General features: G+C 44.9%; 1 protein-coding gene across 1 annotated transcript in view; it reads right to left on the minus strand.

Moving 5' to 3' along the window:
* Positions 1 to 19,172, minus strand: part of CACNA2D2 (calcium voltage-gated channel auxiliary subunit alpha2delta 2) — a 98,353-nt gene that overhangs the window by 57,479 nt on the left and 21,702 nt on the right. Inside the window, exon 2 of the mRNA XM_075832534.1 lies at positions 1,154 to 1,213. Coding sequence (XP_075688649.1) covers positions 1,154 to 1,213 — 60 coding nt within the window. The remainder of the gene's footprint in view (positions 1 to 1,153; positions 1,214 to 19,172) is intronic.

Here is a 19,172-nt window from a genome sequence, read left to right on the forward strand (position 1 = left end):
GGAAGGTGAGGAAGGAAATAAGGAAGGGGAAGAAGGAAATAAGGAAGGAGAGGAAGGAAATAAGGAAGGGGAAGAAGGAAATAAGGAAGGTGAGGAAGGAAATAAGGAAGGGGAAGAAGGAAATAAGGAAGGAGAGGAAGGAAATAAGGAAGGGGAAGAAGGAGAGGAGAAAAAAGGGGAAGCAAAGGAATAATGAGAGGAATGAGGATAAGAATAGGGGAGGGAGAATGAGAAGAGGAGGGAAAGTGTGAGGAAAGACATGAAGGTAAGTAAAGAGGAGGAGAAGAAGGAAGAGACATGAGAAGAGGAACAAGAAAAAACAGGAACGTGGAGAAGAGTTGAAATGGATGAGAAGAAGGTAACGATTCAGACCCCAGAACATTTTAGGCCGGGTTTAGTAACAGAGACCTCAGACGATCACCTGTCTGCACTGCCAATAGGAGGAAGCAGCGGTCTGAGGGTCTTACACATTCCCCAAAGACTCTGCTGGAGAACTGAAGATGTCCGGACAGCAATGAGTTAACAGGGTAATACTAGTCATGAGGAGTAAGAAGAAGGTGGAGGAGCCGGAACGAGCAGCCGTTCCTTGGAATGAAAACCAAGATGACTGAAGATATTTAGGGGTGAGGGAAGGAGAGGAATCTAGGATCAGATGTCCCGGGGTGATGGAGAAGATGCAGCATGGAGGGGGGACCCGGCATCAGCTCCTCAGGACCACAGCAAGACGAGGACACACCAAAGAGGGAAATGAGGGAAGCAGCAGGGATTGTGGGGGAGCCGGGACAGTGGAAGAGCCCTGACAGGAGAGGAGCCGGGACAGGGGAAGAGCCGGGACAGGGGAAGAGCCGGGACAGGGGAAGAGCCGGGACAGGGGAAGAGCCGGGACAGGGGGAAGAGCCGGGACAGGGGAAGAGCCGGGACAGGGGAAGAGCCGGGACAGGGGAAGAGCCAGGACAGGGGTAGAGCCGGGACAGGGGAAGAGCAGCAATTGTGCCCACTGTGGCACATCGAGGACGTCACATGATTCCTTTCTATCTCATATATATATATATATATACCACCATCAGATACAATTCCGCAGGCGTAGAGAGCTCTGTGGATCCTGCAGACCCAAGGGTGGCGGGAGAGGGCCGGGCACTGAGACAACACTCACCCTGATGTTATCTTGCCACGGGTGATTCTTCTGGAACTCCTCTGCGGCACGCGCCAATCTCTGCAAGACAAGAGGCACAAGACAGGATAAGTACAGCAGACACCAAACATCAGACCCCCTCCCCGGGTAGCTGGTGTGCCAGGGTCCTGCCCTATAATCAGTAATGGGCTTGACCCCCCTAAAAAAAACAGACTTCTTACAAAGCGGAGAATTGCCCCTAAAATCTAAATATGACCTGGAGACACGTGAGATATGTGTGAAGACGTCCCCCCCGGTGTTCTATTCATGAACCAGGATGAACAGATTCCCCCGCCCTGTGTCAGAAAACGTTATAAAACCGGCGCCACAAGTCAAGACCAGCCAGAAAACGCAGCAAAGGCATCACAGCAGGCAGCAAAGCGCCACCTCGCCACCCGTCATATCAGTACCCTCCGCCACACACGTTATAACGAGACAACAAGAATCCCCTGTGCAGAACAATGGACTACAACTCCCAGCATGGCCTACAAGTAGGGAGTCGTCTATGCTCAATATTATACCACATACAACTGATATTGATGAAAAACTGCTGCCCCCTCTACCGTCCACCGGATGGCGCTGCTTTAATGCTCTATAGAAACATTCCTACAAAGTGAGGCCGGCGAAATAAACGATCAAACCCCACAAGGGAACGGAGAGAAGAGTGTAAGAAATATGAAATCTATCTATCTATCTATCTCATATCTATCTATCTATCTATCTATCTATCTATCTATCTATCTATCTATCTATCTATCTATCTATCTATCTATCTATCTATCTCATATCTATCTATCTCATCTCTATCTATCTATCTCATATCTATCTATCTATCTATCTATCTATCTATCTATCTTCTATCTATCTATCTATCTCTCTCATATCTATCTATCTCATATCTATCTATCTATCTCTCTCATATCTATCTATCTCATATCTATCTATCTATCTCATATCTATCTCTCATATCTATCTATCTCTCATATCTATCTATCTCATATCTATCTCTCATATCTATCTATCTATCTCATATCTATCTATCTCATATCTATCTATCTATCTCATATCTATCTATCTATCTATCTATCTATCTATCTATCTATCTATCTCATATCTATCTATCTATCTCTCATATCTATCTATCTCATATCTATCTATCTATCTCATATCTATCTATCTCATATCTATCTATCTCATATCTATCTATCTCATATCTATCTATCTACCGTATCTATCTCATATCTATCTATCTATCTCATATCTATCTATCTATCTATCTCATATCTATCTATCTATCTCATATCTATCTATCCATCTATCTATCTCATATCTATCTATCTCATATCTATCTATCTATCTATCTATCTATCTCATATCTATCTATCTCATATCTATCTATCTCTCATATCTATCTATCTCATATCTATCTATCTATCTATCTCATATCTATCTATCTATCTATCTATCTATCTATCTATCTATCTATCTATCTATCTATCTATCTCTCATATCTATCTATCTCATATCTATCTATCTATCTATCTCATATCTATCTATCTATCTATCTAATATCTATCTATCTATCTATCTCATATCTATCTATCTATCTCATATCTATCTATCTATCTATCTATCTATCTATCTATCTATCTATCTATCTATCTATCTATCTATCTATCTTCTATCTATCTCATATCTATCTATCTATCTATCTCATATCTATCTATCTATCTATCTATCTCTCTCATATCTATCTATCTCATATCTATCTATCTATCTATCTATCTATCTCTCTCATATCTATCTATCTCATATCTATCTATCTATCTCATATCTATCTCTCATATCTATCTATCTCATATCTATCTATCTCATATCTATCTCTCATATCTATCTATCTCATATCTATCTCATATCTATCTATCTATCTATCTATCTCATATCTATCTATCTATCTCTCATATCTATCTATCTATCTATCTATCTATCTCTCTCATATCTATCTATCTCATATCTATCTATCTCATATCTATCTATCTCATATCTATCTATCTATCTATCTCATATCTATCTATCTACCGTATCTATCTCATATCTATCTATCTATCTCATATCTATCTATCTATCTCATATCTATCTATCTATCTATCTCATATCTATCTATCTATCTCATATCTATCTATCTATCTCATATCTATCTATCCATCTATCTATCTATCTCATATCTATCTATCTCATATCTATCTATCTCATATCTATCTCATATCTATCTATCTATCTATCTCTCATATCTATCTATCTCATATCTATCTATCCATCTATCTCATATCTATCCATCTATCTCATATCTATCCATCTATCTATCTATCTATCTATCTCTCTCATATCTATCTATCTCATATCTATCTATCTCATATCTATCTATCTATCTATCTATCTATCTATCTATCTCATATCTATCTATCTATCTATCTATCTCATATCTATCTATCTATCTATCTATCTCATATCTATCTATCTATCTATCTCATATCTATCTATCTATCTCATATCTATCTATCTATCTCATATCTATCTATCTATCTATCTCATATCTATCTATCTATCTATCTATCTCATATCTATCTATCTCATATCTGTAAAGGATCTGCCAGGCACACCTCGGTCTATTTATACCTGTCTTTCCTGTTCCTCCTTTGCTTGTGATTCTTCTCGTGTGGTTTCCTGGCCCTGCTACAGCTTCTATTATTTGATCCTGCTCCATACTGACCCTGGCTTTCTGACTACTCTCCTGCTCTGCGTTTGGTACCTCGTACACTCCTGGTTTGACTCGGCTCGTTCACCTCTCTTGTTGCTCACGGTGTTGCCGTGGGCAACTGCCCCTTTCCCTTTGCTTTGTGTTCCCTTGTTTGTTTGTCTCGTGCACTTACTGAGCGTAGGGACCGCCGCCCAGTTGTACCCCGTCGCCTAGGGCGGGTCGTTGCAAGTAGGCAGGGACTGAGTGGCGGGTAGATTAGGGCTCACTTGTCCGTTTCCCTACCCCCATCATTACACTATCTCATATCTATCTATCATCTATCTATCTATCTCATATCTATCTATCTATCTATCCTCACATCTATCTATCTCATATCTATCTATCTATCTCATATCTATCTCATATCTATCTATCTATCTCATATCTATCTATCTATCTCATATCTATCTATCTATCTCATATCTATCTATCTATCTCATATCTATCTATCTATCTCATATCTATCGCTCTCATATCTATCTATCCATCTCATATCTCTCGCTCTCATATCTATCTATCTATCTCATATCTATCGATCTCATATCTATCTATCTATTATCTATCATCTATCTATCTATCTATCTATCTATCTATCTATCTATCTATCTATCTATCTCATATCTATCCATCTCATATCTATCTATCCATCTCATATCTCTCACTCTCATATCTATCTATCTATCTCATATCTATCTATCTATCTATCTCTCTCATATCTATCTCATATCTATCTATCTATCTCATATCTATCTATTTATCTATCTATCTCATATCTATCTATCTCTCTCTCATCCATCTCTCCCATATACACCTGTGCATTATCCATATGTCCTTGCAGCACGTCGCTCACAGATGAGAACGCTCAGCGTGTGCATCTCATGTAATAATTGTGCAGTAAAATCTCTGCTCTACCTGCAAGGCGGATATTCTGTGGGCGGAATAAGTGGCGGAGCCCAGCGGGAGCTGCCAGTGACTGATGGGAGTGGTAACCCCTCCACTGCCGGAGCCCTGATCAGCACACCGTACCACCACTAATCTACATTTACACAATCGTGCCCAAGAAAACGGACCGTATTCCTGCATTTCAGGTCCATGTACCATCAGTGTGTTTGCATGCGTCATCCGTTTTTCACCTCCGTGATTCCCCTCTGCGAGCACTTCCATTTTCGGTTTTTCACACCGTGTTCTTCACTTCAATGGGTGAGAACGTCCACAAAAACGCAGCAATTTAAGACACGCAGCGAGTTCACGAAACAGACACTCGATCCGTGAAAAATAACACATGTGTGAATAGCCTTATTGAAATGCATAAGTCAGGTGTGCTGTCACTTCAACACGGAACACACTAGTCTGAATGAGCCCCAACACTACACACTGTGCTGCAATATACAGGCGTAGGCGGGTTTGTCAAATGGTGCAACTCCTACTGATATCATGTCATAACCTGTGGTGTTACATAGGACTGCAGGTAACACTACTACATTATCTGTACTCAGAGAGTTATCACTGTTATCTGTGGTGTTACATAGGACTGCAGGTAACATCTACTACATTGTCTGTAATCAGAGAGTTATCACTGTGTTATCTGTGGTGTTACATAGGACTGCAGGTGACATCTACTACATTATCTGTACTCAGAGAGTTATCACTGTATTATCTGTGGTGTTACATAGGACTGCAGGTAACACTACTACATTATCTGTACTCAGAGAGTTATCACTGTTATCTGTGGTGTTACATAGGACTGCAGGTAACATCTACTACATTGTCTGTAATCAGAGAGTTATCACTGTGTTATCTGTGGTGTTACATAGGACTGCAGGTGACATCTACTACATTATCTGCAGTCAGAGAGTTATCGCTGTGTTATCTGTGGTGTTACATAGGACTGCAGGTAACATCTACTACATTATCTGTAGTCAGAGAGTTATCACTGTGTTATCTGTGGTGTTACATAGGACTGCAGGTAACACTACTACATTATCTGTAATCAGAGAGTTATCACTGTTATCTGTGGTGTTACATAGGACTGCAGGTAACACTACTACATTATCTGTACTCAGAGAGTTATCACTGTTATCTGTGGTGTTACATAGGACTGCAGGTAACATCTACTACATTGTCTGTAATCAGAGAGTTATCACTGTGTTATCTGTGGTGTTACATAGGACTGCAGGTGACATCTACTACATTATCTGCAGTCAGAGAGTTATCGCTGTGTTATCTGTGGTGTTACATAGGACTGCAGGTAACATCTACTACATTATCTGTAGTCAGAGAGTTATCACTGTGTTATCTGTGGTGTTACATAGGACTGCAGGTAACACTACTACATTATCTGTAATCAGAGAGTTATCACTGTTATCTGTGGTGTTACATAGGACTGCAGGTAACATCTACTACATTGTCTGTAATCAGAGAGTTATCACTGTGTTATCTGTGGTGTTACATAGGACTGCAGGTGACATCTACTACATTATCTGCAGTCAGAGAGTTATCGCTGTGTTATCTGTGGTGTTACATAGGACTGCAGGTAACATCTACTACATTATCTGTAGTCAGAGAGTTATCACTGTGTTATCTGTGGTGTTACATAGGACTGCAGGTAACACTACTACATTATCTGTAATCAGAGAGTTATCACTGTTATCTGTGGTGTTACATAGGACTGCAGGTAACATCTACTACATTGTCTGTAATCAGAGAGTTATCACTGTGTTATCTGTGGTGTTACATAGGACTGCAGGTGACATCTACTACATTATCTGCAGTCAGAGAGTTATCGCTGTGTTATCTGTGGTGTTACATAGGACTGCAGGTAACATCTACTACATTATCTGTAGTCAGAGAGTTATCACTGTGTTATCTGTGGTGTTACATAGGACTGCAGGTAACACTACTACATTATCTGTAATCAGAGAGTTATCACTGTTATCTGTGGTGTTACATAGGACTGCAGGTAACATCTACTACATTATCTGTACTCAGAGAGTTATCACTGTGTTATCTGTGGTGTTACATAGGACTGCAGGTAACATCTACTACATTATCTGTAATCAGAGAGTTATCCCTGTGTGTTATCTGTGGTGTTACATAGGACTGCAGGTAACACTACTACATTATCTGTAATCAGAGAGTTATCACTGTTATCTGTGGTGTTACATAGGACTGCAGGTAACATCTACTACATTGTCTGTAATCAGAGAGTTATCACTGTGTTATCTGTGGTGTTACATAGGACTGCAGGTAACACTACTACATTATCTGTACTCAGAGAGTTATCACTGTTATCTGTGGTGTTACATAGGACTGCAGGTGACATCTACTACATTATCTGTAATCAGAGAGTTATCACTGTTATCTGTGGTGTTACATAGGACTGCAGGTAACATCTACTACATTGTCTGTAATCAGAGAGTTATCACTGTGTTATCTGTGGTGTTACATAGGACTGCAGGTAACACTACTACATTATCTGTAGTCAGAGAGTTATCGCTGTGTTATCTGTGGTGTTACATAGGACTGCAGGTAACACTACTACATTATCTGTAATCAGAGAGTTATCACTGTTATCTGTGGTGTTACATAGGACTGCAGGTAACATCTACTACATTATCTGTACTCACAGAGTTATCACTGTGTTATAAGTGGTGTTACATAGGACTGCAGGTGACATCTACTACATTATCTGTACTCAGAGAGTTATCCCTGTGTGTTATCTGTGGTGTTACATAGGACTGCAGGTAACACTACTATATTATCTGTACTCAGAGAGTTATCACTGTGTGTTATATGTGGTGTTACATAGGACTGCAGGTTATACCTAAGGCATTTGTCTTGCATTATCATGGTGCAAACATTTCAGCTAAATATTTGTAACTCTGCTACATCAGTATTACATGTGCGCAGTTGCAGGGTGCTGCGGTGTAGGCCGGCGTCACGCGTCTCCTCATCTCTGGCGCTGCGGCTGTATTAAAGCATTTAGAAGAGATCAGTGAGGGGTTAGCAGACTTAACACAGCGCGGTGGAGCCGCGTGGCGCTCTGCAGACCGTACATGGAACAGCGCAGATAATATTCTTAATTCAAATATATAAATAAAAAGAAAATAAATCATACAAACAGCCGCGGGCGCAAACCATCAAGTCGCCGGCGTTTCTGCAGCTACACGGAATGTGACCTTTTCCAGCCCAATCTCCCGGGTTCCGGTGGCCGCGCTGATGGAAAAATTAATACAATAGATTTTATTTAAAGGGGAAAAGGTCACGGAGTGTACGGGAAAAACTAATTTCAGGTTGTAGGAATCAGACCTTTCCAAAGAATAATTGTAACCCCCTCCCCCGCCCTCAGTACCCTTCCCCCGCACTACCCCATCACTGTTTCTTCCATTACTATCCGCAAATTTATTATAGAAGTGACAATAAGGTGAAGATTCTGATCTCCTCCTGAGCTGCGCTCCTCTCGTAACCCTCGCCTTACACAGCTGCCTCCTGCCCAGTGCACACCGAGGGGCACGCGTCTCACGCTGCGGGGCGGGCGTCTCACACTGCGGGGCGGGCGTCTCACACAGCGGGGCGGGCGTCTCACACAGCGGGGCGCGCGTCTCACACAGCGGGGCGCGCGTCTCACACTGCGGGGCGGGCGTCTCACACTGCGGGGCGGGCGTCTCACACTGCGGGGCGGGCGTCTCACACAGCGGGGCGGGCGTCTCACACAGCGGGGCGCGCGTCTCACACAGCGGGGCGCGCGTCTCACACAGCGGGGCGCGCGTCTCACACTGCGGGGCGGGCGTCTCACACTGCGGGGCGGGCGTCTCACACAGCGGGGCGGGCGTCTCACACTGCGGGGCGGGCGTCTCACACTGCGGGGCGGGCGTCTCACACTGCGGGGCGGGCGTCTCACACTGCGGGGCGGGCGTCTCACACTGCGGGGCGGGCGTCTCACACTGCGGGGCGGGCGTCTCACACTGCGGGGCGGGCGTCTCACACTGCGGGGCGGGCGTCTCACACAGCGGGGCGGGCGTCTCACACAGCGGGGCGGGCGTCTCACACTGCGGGGCGGGCGTCTCACACAGCGGGGCGGGCGTCTCACACTGCGGGGCGGGCGTCTCACACAGCGGGGCGGGCGTCTCACACCGCGGGGCGGGCGTCTCACACCGCGGGGCGGGCGTCTCACACCGCGGGGCGGGCGTCTCACACCGCGGGGCGGGCGTCTCACACCGCGGGGCGCGCGTCTCACACCGCGGGGCGGGCGTCTCACACAGCGGGGCGCGCGTCTCACACAGCGGGGCGCGCGTCTCACACAGCGGGGCGCGCGTCTCAAACAGCGGGGCGCGCGTCTCACACTGCGGGGCGGGCGTCACACTGCGGGGCGGGCGTCTCACACTGCGGGGCGGGCGTCTCACACAGCGAGGCGGGGCGGGCGTCTCACACAGCGAGGCGGGGCGGGCGTCTCACACAGCGGGGCGCGGGTCTCACACTGCGGGGCGGGCGTCTCACACAGCGGGGCGGGCGTCTCACACAGCGGGGCGGGCGTCTCACACAGCGGGGCGGGCGTCTCACACAGCGGGGCGGGCGTCTCACACAGCGGGGCGCGCGTCTCACACAGCGGGGCGCGCGTCTCACACTGCGGGGCGCGCGTCTCACACTGCGGGGCGCGCGTCTCACACTGCGGGGCGCGCGTCTCACACTGCGGGGCGCGCGTCTCACACTGCGGGGCGCGCGTCTCACACTGCGGGGCGCGCGTCTCACACTGCGGGGCGCGCGTCTCACACTGCGGGGCGCGCGTCTCACACTGCGGGGCGCGCGTCTCACACTGCGGGGCGGGCGTCTCACACTGCGGGGCGGGCGTCTCACACTGCGGGGCGGGCGTCTCACACTGCGGGGCGGGCGTCTCACACTGCGGGGCGGGCGTCTCACACTGCGGGGCGGGCGTCTCACACAGCGGGGCGGGCGTCTCACACAGCGGGGCGGGCGTCTCACACAGCGAGGCGGGGCGGGCGTCTCACACAGCGGGGCGCGGGTCTCACACAGCGGGGCGCGCGTCTCACACTGCGGGGCGGGCATCTCACACTGCGGGGCGGGCGTCTCACACAGCGGGGCGGGCGTCTCACACAGCGGGGCGGGCGTCTCACACAGCGAGGCGGGGCGGGTGTCTCACACAGCGGGGCGCGGGTCTCACACAGCGGGGCGCGGGTCTCACAAAACGGGGCGCGGGTCTCACATAGCGGGGCGCGGGTCTCACACAGCGGGGCGCGGTTCTCGCACAGCGGGGCGCGGTTCTCGCACAGCGGGGCGCGGGTCTCGCACAGCGGGGCGCGGGTCTCACATAGCGGGGCGGGGCGCGCGTATCACACAGCGGGTGGGGCACATTGTTGGCCATTGCTATGGGCAGATTGTAAATGAATATCAATCATTGATGCCACACAACACACAGCGAAAACGTGGAATACACAGAACCATCACACACACTGTACAGGGTACCATCACACACACACACAGTACCATATCACACACACTATATACAGAACCAACACACACACTGTACAGGGTACCATCACACACACACACACACACACACACACACAGTACCATATCTCTCTCTCACACACACACACACACTATACACAGTACCATAACACACACACACACACACTATACACAGTACCATAACACACATACACTATATACAGTACGACCACACACACTGTACAGGGTACCATCACACACACACACACACACACACACACACACACACACACACACACACAACACAGTACCATATCACACACACTATATACAGAACCAACACACACACTGTACAGGGTACCATCACACACACACACACACACACACACACACACAGTACCATATCTCTCTCTCACACACACACACACTATACACAGTACCATAACACACACACACACACACACTATACACAGTACCATAACACACACACACTATATACAGTACGACCACACACACTGTACAGGGTACCATCACACACACTATACACACACACACACTATACACAGTACCATATCTCACACACACACACACACATACACACACACACACACTACCATATCTCACACACACACACACACACACTACCATATCTCACACACACACACACACACACTACACAGTACCATATCAAACACACACACTATATACAGTACCACCACACACACTGTACAGGGTACCACCACACACACTATACACACACACACACACACACACACACACACACACACACACACACACTATATACAGTACCACCACACACACACACACACACACACTGTACAGGGTACCACCACACACACTATACACACACAGTACCATATATCTCTCTCACACACACACACACTATATACAGTACCACCACACACACACACTGTACAGGGTACCATCACACACACTATACACAGTACCATATCTCTCTCACACACACACACACACACACACACACACACACAGTACCATATCTCACTCACACACACACACACACACACACACACACACACTATACACAGTACCACCACACACACTGTACAGGGTACCATCACACACACACACACACACACAACCATATCTCACACACACACACACACACACACTATACACAGTACCATATCACACACACACACACACACTATACAGTACCACCACACACACTGTACAGGGTACCATCACACACACACTATACACAGTACCATATCTCTCTCTCACACACTATACACAGTACCATATCTCACACACACACACTACCATATCACACACACACACTACCATATCACACACACACACTACCATATCACACACACACACACACTATACACAGTACCATATCTCACACACACACACACACACACTATACACAGTACCATATCTCTCACACACTATACACAGTACCATATCTCACACACACACACACACACACACACACACTATATACAGTACCACCACACACTGTACAGGGTACCATCACACACACACACACACACACACACTATACACAGTACCATAACACACACACTATACAGTACCACCACACACACTGTACAGGGTACCATCACACACACACTATACACAGTACCATATCTCACACACACACACACACAACCATATCTCACACACACACACATATCAAACATACACACACACACACTATATACAGTACCACCACACACACTGTACAGGGTACCACCACACACACTATACACACACAGTACCATATCTCTCTCTCACACACACACTATACCATATCTCACACACACACACACACACACACACACACACACACACACACACACACACACACACACACTATATACAGTACCACCACACACACTGTACAGGGTACCATCACACACACACACACACACACTATACACAGTACCATATCTCTCTATCACACACACACACACACACACTATACACAGTACCATATCTCACACACAACCATATCTCACACACACACACACACACACACACACTATACACAGTACCATATCAAATACACACACACACACACACTATATACAGTACCACCACACACTGTACAGGGTACCATCACACACACACACACACTATACACACACTATACACAGTACCATATCTCTCTCACACACACACGCTATACACAGTACCATATCAAACACACACACACTATATACAGTACCACTATACACACACAGTACCATATCTCTCACACACACACTATACACAGTACCATATCTCACACACACTATACACACACACTATATACAGTACCACACACACACTGTACAGGGTACCATCACACACACACACACACACACACACACACTATACACAGTACCATATCTCTCTCACACACACACACACACTATATACAGTACCACCACACACACTATACACACACAGTACCATATCTCACACACACACACACACACACACACACTATATACAGTACCACCACACACACTGTACAGGGTACCATCACACACACACACACACACACACACACACTATACACAGTACCATATCTCTCTCTCTCTCACACACACACTATACACAGTACCATATCTCACACACACACACACACACACACACACTATATACAGTACCACCACACACACTGACACACACACACACACACTATACACAGTACCATATCTCACACACACACACACACACACACACACACACACTATATACAATACCACCACACACACTGTACAGGGTACCACCACACACACACACACACACACACACACACAGTACCATATCTCACACACACTATATACAGTACCACCACACACACACACACACACACACACACTATACACAGTACCATATCACACACACACACTATACACAGTACCATATCTCACACACACACACACACACACACACAGTACCATAACACACACTATATACAATACCACCACACACACTGTACAGGGTACCACCACACACACACAATACACAGTACCATATCACACACACACAGTACCATATCTCACACACACAGTACCATATCTCACACACACTATACACAGTACCATAACACACACACACACTATATACAGTACCACACACACACAATGTACAGAGTACCACCACGCACACACACACACTATACACAGTACCATCACACACACACACACACACACACACACTATACACAGTACCATCACACACACACACACACACTATGCGCACACAGCCATCCCACACACACACTATACACAGTACCATCACACACACTATACACAATACCATCACACACACACAGCCACCACATACTCACACACTATACACAGTACCACACACACACACTATGCTCACACAGCCATCGCACGCACACACACACACACACACACACAAACTATACACAGTACCATCAGACACACACACACACACACACACACACTATGCGCACACACTATGCGCACACATACCACTATACACAGTACCAGCTGTGAGAAGTATAAGGTCTGTATGTTCCCATTCAGTGACAGATAGCGGAGATCTTGTACAGAGTAGTCTGATTCCCCACTGTACGGTAATGACGAGCAGATCATGAATCAGAAATTTCAGAACATTATTAGAGTAAATAAACCGGCGACAGAGCCGATAGATTGTCCTGAGCCGCCCCCCAAGGCGAGTCCGGTGTCTGGGGATTTGGCATCTTGTGTCCTGTCCTGGGTCCCACGGGGACAAAACTCCTAAAATATCCCACATGAGAGTCTCCTTGACTAGATTAACATTAGGAGTCTAATCAGCAATCATACATCTCATCATTTTCTGATTAGCTCTGATTAAACTCCCGGCATCGCCAGAGAACAAGGAAAAACTCAGGAAGAGGAAACACAAACATGGGGCCCGGTCCCTAAACAGATCTGAAAGGTGGGATCTCATAGAGAGGATGGGGACTGCTGAACGAGGGAGGGGGGGCAGTCACTGGGTATGAAGGGAGTGAAAGGTAACAGGGAGATGAGGGATGTAACTATAATATGCAACACAGTCATATACAATATAGAAGTCAAATTCAGCGATGTCAGTAACGGGGGCGGGGCTTTGACAACCTCTCACACATGATATACAGGATGGTTGTCAGTAGTAATAGATGAATAGCTGTTACTGTATATAAGATGTGTGGATCTCATGTCTGATCACAGTGTAATTATATTATATATCAGTGATGTCAGTAACAGGGGGCGGGGCTGTGACAACCTCTCACACATGATATACAGGCTGGTTGTCAGTAGTAATAGATGAATAGCTGTTACTGTATATAAGATGTGTGGATCTCATGTCTGATCACAGTGTAATTATATTATATATCAGTGATGTCAGTAACAGGAGGCGGGGCTGTGACAACCTCTCACACATGATATACAGGCTGGTTGTCAGTAGTAATAGATGAATAGCTGTTACTGTATATAAGATGTGTGGATCTCATGTCTGATCACAATGTCATTATATTATATATCAGTGATGTCAGTAACAGGGGGCGGAGCTGTGACAACCTCTCACACATGATATACAGGCTGGTTGTCAGTAGTAATAGATGAATAGCTGTTACTGTATATAAGATGTGTGGATCTCATGTCTGATCACATGTAATTATATTATATATCAGTGATGTCAGTAACAGGGGGTGGGGCTGTGACAACCTCTCACACATGATATACAGGCTGGTTGTCAGTAGTAATAGATGAATAGCTGTTACTGTATATAAGATGTGTGGATCTCATGTCTGATCACAATGTAATTATATTATATATCAATGATGTCAGTAACAGGGGGCGGGGCTGTGACAACCTCTCACACATGATATACAGGCTGGTTGTCAGTAGTAATAGATGAATAGCTGTTACTGTATATAAGATGTGTGGATCTCATGTCTGATCACAATGTCATTATATTATATATCAGTGATGTCAGTAACAGGGGGCGGAGCTGTGACAACCTCTCACACATAATATACAGGCTGGTTGTCAGTAGTAATAGATGAATAGCTGTTACTGTATATAAGATGTGTGGATCTCATGTCTGATCACAGTGTAATTATATTATATATCAGTGATGTCAGTAACAGGGGGCGGGGCTGTGACAACCTCTCACACATGATATACAGGCTGGTTGTCAGTAGTAATAGATGAATAGCTGATACTGTATATAAGATGTGTGGATCTCATGTCTGATCACAGTGTAATTATATTATATATCAGTGATGTCAGAAACAGGGGGCGGGGCTGTGACAACCTCTCACACATGATATACAGGCTGGTTGTCAGTAGTAATAGATGAATAGCTGTTACTGTATATAAGATGTGTGGATCTCATGTCTGATCACATGTAATTATATTATATATCAGTGAGGTCAGTAACAGGGGGCGGGGCTGTGACAACCTCTCACACATGGTATACAGGCTGGTTGTCAGTAGTAATAGATGAATAGCTGTTACTGTATATAAGATGTGTGGATCTCATGTCTGATCACAGTGTAATTATATTATATGTCAGTGATGTCAGTAACAGGGGGCGGGGCTGTGACAACCTCTCACACATGATATACAGGCTGGTTGTCAGTAGTAATAGATGAATAGCTGTTACTGTATATAAGATGTGTGGATCTCATGTCTGATCACAGTGTAATTATATTATATATCAGTGATGTCAGTAACAGGGGGAGGGGCTGTGACAACCTCTCACACATGGTATACAGGCTGGTTGTCAGTAGTAATAGATGAATAGCTGTGACTGTATATAAGATGTGTGGATCTCATGTCTGATCACATGTAATTATATTATATATCAGTGATGTCAGTAACATGGGGCGGGGCTGTGACAACCTCTCACACATGATATACAGGCGGGTTGTCAGTAGTAATAGATGAATAGCTGTTACTGTATATAAGATGTGTGGATCTCATGTCTGATCACATGTAATTATATTATATATCAGTGATGTCAGTAACAGGGGGCGGGGCTGTGACAACCTCTCACACATAATATACAGGCGGTTGTCAGTAGTAATAGATGAATAGCTGTTACTGTATATAAGATGTGTGGATCTCATGTCTGATCACAATGTAATTATATTATATATCAGTGATGTCAGTAACAGGGGGCGGGGCTGTGACAACCTCTCACACATGGTATACAGGCTGGTTGTCAGTGGTAATAGATGAATAGCTGTTACTGTATATAAGATGTGTGGATCTCATGTCTGATCACAGTGTAATTATATTATATATCAGTGATGTCAGTAACAGGGGGCGGAGCTGTGACAACCTCTCACACATAATATACAGGCGGGTTGTCAGTAGTAATAGATGAATAGCTGTTACTGTATATAAGATGTGTGGATCTCATGTCTGATCACAATGTAATTATATTATATATCAGTGATGTCAGTAACAGGGGGCGGGGCTGTGACAACCTCTCACACATGGTATACAGGCTGGTTGTCAGTGGTAATAGATGAATAGCTGTTACTGTATATAAGATGTGTGGATCTCATGTCTGATCACAGTGTAATTATATTATATATCAGTGATGTCAGTAACAGGGGGCGGGGCTGTGACAACCTCTCACACATGGTATACAGGCTGGTTGTCAGTAGTGATAGATGAATAGCTGTTACTGTATATAAGATGTGTGGATCTCATGTCTGATCACAGTGTAATTATATTATATATCAGTGATGTCAGAAACAGGGGGCGGGGCTGTGACAACCTCTCACACATGATATACAGGCTGGTTGTCAGTAGTAATAGATGAATAGCTGTTACTGTATATAAGATGTGTGGATCTCATGTCTGATCACATGTAATTATATTATATATCAGTGATGTCAGTAACAGGGGGCGGAGCTGTGACAACCTCTCACACATGATATACAGGCGGGTTGTCAGTAGTAATAGATGAATAGCTGTGACTGTATATAAGATGTGTGGATCTCATGTCTGATCACATGTAATTATATTATATATCAGTGATGTCAGTAACGGGGCGGGGCTGTGACAACCTCTCACACATGGTATACAGGCTGGTTGTCAGTAGTAATAGATGAATAGCTGTTACTGTATATAAGATGTGTGGATCTCATGTCTGATCACATGTAATTATATTATATATCAGTGATGTCAGTAACAGGGGGCGGGGCTGTGACAACCTCTCACACATGATATACAGGCAGGTTGTCAGTAGTAATAGATGAATAGCTGTTACTGTATATAAGATGTGTGGATCTCATGTCTGATCACAGTGTAATTATATTATATATCAGTGATGTCAGTAACAGGGGGCGGGGCTGTGACAACCTCTCACACATGGTATACAGGCTGGTTGTCAGTAGTGATAGATGAATAGCTGTTACTGTATATAAGATGTGTGGATCTCATGTCTGATCACAGTGTAATTATATTATATATCAGTGATGTCAGAAACAGGGGGCGGGGCTGTGACAACCTCTCACACATGATATACAGGCGGGTTGTCAGTAGTAATAGATGAATAGCTGTGACTGTATATAAGATGTGTGGATCTCATGTCTGATCACATGTAATTATATTATATATCAGTGATGTCAGTAACGGGGCGGGGCTGTGACAACCTCTCACACATGGTATACAGGCTGGTTGTCAGTAGTAATAGATGAATAGCTGTTACTGTATATAAGATGTGTGGATCTCATGTCTGATCACATGTAATTATATTATATATCAGTGATGTCAGTAACAGGGGGCGGGGCTGTGACAACCTCTCACACATGGTATACAGGCTGGTTGTCAGTAGTAATAGATGAATAGCTGTTACTGTATATAAGATGTGTGGATCTCATGTCTGATCACAATGTAATTATACAGGGGGCGGGGCTGTGACAACTAATTAATAGATGGAATAGTTGTTCCTGTAGGAGTATCATCACATTAATTATTGTATAAGATATTGCTAGAGAAACATTTAATAGATGAATCCGGATGACTTCTGGGTAATGTGATGCTATTGTTCCGTTTTATCAGCCAGGACCGGTACCCGCTCTGCTTTATACATAGGTCTCCCTGCAGATTTGTGTCACATTAGCTGCAGGATTTACAGTGGTTGCTTAGATACACGTGTCATTCCCGGGGCTGAGCAGGAAACGGGTTCCTTGGAGTGTGGGCAACTTATGGGAACAGAAGGTACGACGCCCACCGTAACGTCACGTCGCCAGGTGAGCTCCCAGGGTTGGAGTGTCCCCATGTCGGTCTCCTTGGTCCGATTATACGGTATTTATCTACGCACCATCAGACTATGAATTATTATATGTTATTCGGGTCTATTCACAAGATGCAATTTTTGCAACAATATCCTTGAAGGATCCAGACAAGTTGCGTCTCATCTCTCCTCATCCTCACCAGAGACGTAAGAAAATCTTCATGCGAGCTCGCCGGCCATCCGATACTTGAGACAACGCAGCGTCATTCCCGTCACCGCTGGCCGGCCCGGACACCATTTTTCCTGGCTGCTGATCATGATTGTTATATTTACAGGGTGTGAATACTTAAGAAACATGGGGATTGTTTTTTATTTATTTTTTTATTGCTCCAATGCATTTTATATAAAATTAAAGCAATTTTGCAAAGATTCTTGATTAAAATGTCTCCTCCCGTTCTGAGTCTACAGCTCCTATGCAGACCTATGTGTCGCCACGGTAACCGGCTA

The sequence above is a fragment of the Rhinoderma darwinii genome, chromosome 7, assembly GCF_050947455.1.
Source record: "Rhinoderma darwinii isolate aRhiDar2 chromosome 7, aRhiDar2.hap1, whole genome shotgun sequence".
Taxonomy (NCBI): domain Eukaryota; kingdom Metazoa; phylum Chordata; class Amphibia; order Anura; family Rhinodermatidae; genus Rhinoderma; species Rhinoderma darwinii.